At 50.7% G+C, this 3,086-nt stretch overlaps 2 protein-coding genes across 2 annotated transcripts in view; one reads left to right on the top strand and one right to left on the bottom strand.

Annotated features, from left to right (window-relative positions):
- Positions 1-683: 683 nt before the first annotated feature.
- On the top strand, positions 684-1,601 carry CCR75_002479 (uncharacterized protein; the record flags this gene model as incomplete). The annotated part of the gene is made up of 1 exon (XM_067960576.1): positions 684-1,601. The coding sequence occupies one exon, from the start codon at positions 684-686 to the stop codon at positions 1,599-1,601; it is 918 nt and encodes a 305-aa protein (XP_067814223.1).
- A 76-nt stretch (positions 1,602-1,677) lies between these two features.
- CCR75_002480 (uncharacterized protein) overlaps positions 1,678-3,086 on the bottom strand; it is a 5,520-nt gene continuing 4,111 nt past the window's right edge. The window contains exon 2 of the mRNA XM_067960577.1: positions 1,678-2,341. Within this exon, the coding sequence (XP_067814240.1) occupies positions 1,758-2,341 (584 nt within the window). The 3' untranslated portion in view covers positions 1,678-1,757. The remainder of the gene's footprint in view (positions 2,342-3,086) is intronic.

Raw genomic sequence — 3,086 nt, 5'->3', positions numbered from 1 at the left:
TAAAAGGTCTGTTTGCTGAGAACATTGCCAGGTCTTCGTACTGCTGTCACAATCTGGGCACAATTGACGGTCGTCTTCGCCAAACAGTACATGCGTGTTGCTGCCTGCGCTTATCTTCTATTGTCGATACATTGAAAAATTGAGTGTTGCGCTTCTTATTTACCACTCGCGATCAAATTTTTAGTTGAAGCAGCTGGAATGCCAAGGAAGCCGGCGCAAATTCTTTGTTGAAGCCGCAAAGTTTCATCGTCTGCTCAACGTTGCACCATATGGGGTCTTGTCATCGACCGATATTCAGAGAGCTGTCACTTCAGTCTGAAGCCAGAGAATCGCACCCATCGCCGATCGACACTGGTATCGACAATCGCATTGCAATCGCTCCATTGCGTTACTATCCATGTAAATCCTGAGGTTGACGCATAGGCGAAATTAATTTTATGTAACCAAAAGTTGTCCGTCCAGGTTGTGTTTACATCATTGGATGCGAATCAGGCAATACCATGGACATGGTACACAAAAAATGGGTAGAAAGGGTGAAATTAGTTTTGGGTCCGCCCATCCAGTGACGTCGTCGCATGACGCGCGAGAACCAGAAGGTAGTTGCGCCACCTTCACTCTACTTCTGGCCCCCTAGCGCTCAAGCGACACCCGGAGCTGAACGGCCCCACTTCTCTTCAGTCTCTATGGACTCTTCGTCGAATCTGGCCCACCTGGGCCCGCACAAGACGCGCGAATTGCTCGTATCTGCCCCTAAAGTGGCGCAGCAGAGCGTCTTCCAGAGCATGTGGATTGGCGCGACCGCTGGTATGGGTGGCATCATCGCGGTCTACCCCGTGGATGTGATTAAGACGCGCATGCAGAACAGCCTGGTGGCGACCAGCGCCGCGCAGACGCTCACGACGATCTTTCGCAACGAGGGCGTTGGTTCTTTCTACAAAGGACTTGGGCCTCAGCTTCTCGGCACGATTCCAGACAAGGCCGTGTCACTTGCTACGCGAGAGTTTGTGAAAAGCTTTTTTGACAAACCGAATGCGTTCAAGGCCTCGCTTACGTCTGCGGCCGTCTCGGGCTGTATGCAGTCGATCGTGATGAACCCCGTCGAGGTCGTTAAGGTGCGAATGCAATTAGACAGAACGTTAAAGCCAATTGGAATTATCCGTGAACTAGGAATGCAAGGCCTTTATCGAGGCTACACGGCCTGCCTCGCTCGAGACGTGATGTTTGCCTCTACCTATTTTACGTTATATGACATGGCAAAGTCGCAGCTTGGCGTGCAGGACGGTACGTCCCTTGGATGGTCGATGATTGCCGCTTCGACAGCAGGCATTCCTGCTGCATTTCTGACCACACCGCTGGATCTACTTAAGACGCGAATGCAAGCGCGGAACGCTACGGTTTGTGGGTTTAGAGAAACTTACAGGCTGGTGACGGCCCGGGGCGGCATTAGCGCGCTTTTTTCAGGCTATGGCCCGCGTGTTAGCCGTATCGCGCCGCAATTTGGGATCGTTCTCGTGTCCTTCGACTGGCTAACGCATCGCTTTAACCCCGCAGTGGAGCGCCTCCCTGAACCCGCAGACGTCGATGCCTATGCCGACTACTGAGCAACTCGACAGGTACGACAAACCTTTCTTCCTTGTTACCCTTTTAACGAAAATTAGAATTTGAATCAATAAATCGTACGTGAAAATCATTTATTACTAAAAGAGCATGGTCGACACCAAATGCAAGTATCTAAAGAAATGAGTTGTTTAGACACTTTATAAATTGGCGTTAGCAAACCAAGCAAGGTCCGGATTGCCAGACGACCTGGCAAAGGCTTTCGCATCCAGAAACACGTCCTCATTGGCCTTTAGCGTGACCGACGCAGTAGCCGTTCGCACGGTTACCGACGCATCGGCCGACTCTAACGCGGTCTTGACATCTTGGTATTTCATCGAAGCAACGTATGCCGTGAATTGACTCACCGGCACAAGCGACTCGTGTTTCGCCAGCACGTTTGGCAATGCAAAGTGCACAGCGGGGCGAGCGACAATCAATTTCACGCTAGACCCTGCGAATTGTGCCGTCTCCGATACAATCGAAACACTATGCGGAGGCTGGAGCGCCAAAGGTGCCGGAGACGTGCCCAAAGTCGATGCAATCATCGGCAGAAACGTCTGAATCGCCACCGTAATTGGACCGTTCGTGCCATCTTTCTCCTCAAAATACACATGGACCATGTCTTGCACCACAAGGCCAGCCTTCTTTCGCAGCTTTTGCACGCGAGTAATGACTTCCCGCGCACATCCCTGCATCTTGAGCTCGTCGTCTTCACGGACGTCAATGATCACCATCACGTTACCTTCAGGCGACACGTCGGCCTCAAAGATCGTCGCGTCTCCTTGAAACTCGCGCTTCACCATCAAATCGTCGCCACTCAAGTCAAAGCCATCAACCGTGACACTGCCACGCGCCACAAACGCAGCCACGTCGTCATGCGTCATGGCTTTGATGTGTGTCTTTACGCTTGCAAGCGCTTTCCCAAGACGTCGTCCAAGCACACGACTATTTGCTTCAGCTTTTAACACACACCATTGCTTTTCTTCCGACGACAATTCGAGATCACGCATATTGAGCTCGTCGTGAAGATAGGATGCAAGACGACGTAACCCGTCAAGCGTTTTTTTATTGTTCGACACGACAATCACCTTTTTCACAGGATTCTTTAATGAAATCATACGACGTTCACGGATAACACGACCCATTTCAATCACACTCTGCATGTTTTTCATCAATTCTTCGACTTCTTCATCAACGCGAGTGGCATCAAAGTCTGGAAGCAGGAGGAAGTGGACACTACGAGACACGCCATCGGCATCCTCGGCAAGATCCACTGAAGCTTCGAGCACCTGATTCGGGTGGAATTGACGTAAAAATTGATACATGTACTCGGTGAAGAATGGTGTGAATGGAGACATCAACTTGGCCAAATTATACTCCACTTCATACAGTGCTGAGAGCGCTACAGCGGCTTCTGCACTTCCGGCACTTCCTTTCAGACGAGGTCGATTTAAACGCACGTACCAATTCGTGAGCTGACCAATAAA

The sequence above is a fragment of the Bremia lactucae genome, linkage group LG9, assembly GCF_004359215.1.
Source record: "Bremia lactucae strain SF5 linkage group LG9, whole genome shotgun sequence".
Lineage (NCBI taxonomy): Eukaryota > Oomycota > Peronosporomycetes > Peronosporales > Peronosporaceae > Bremia > Bremia lactucae.
This window is presented reverse-complemented; position numbering and strand designations above follow the sequence as displayed.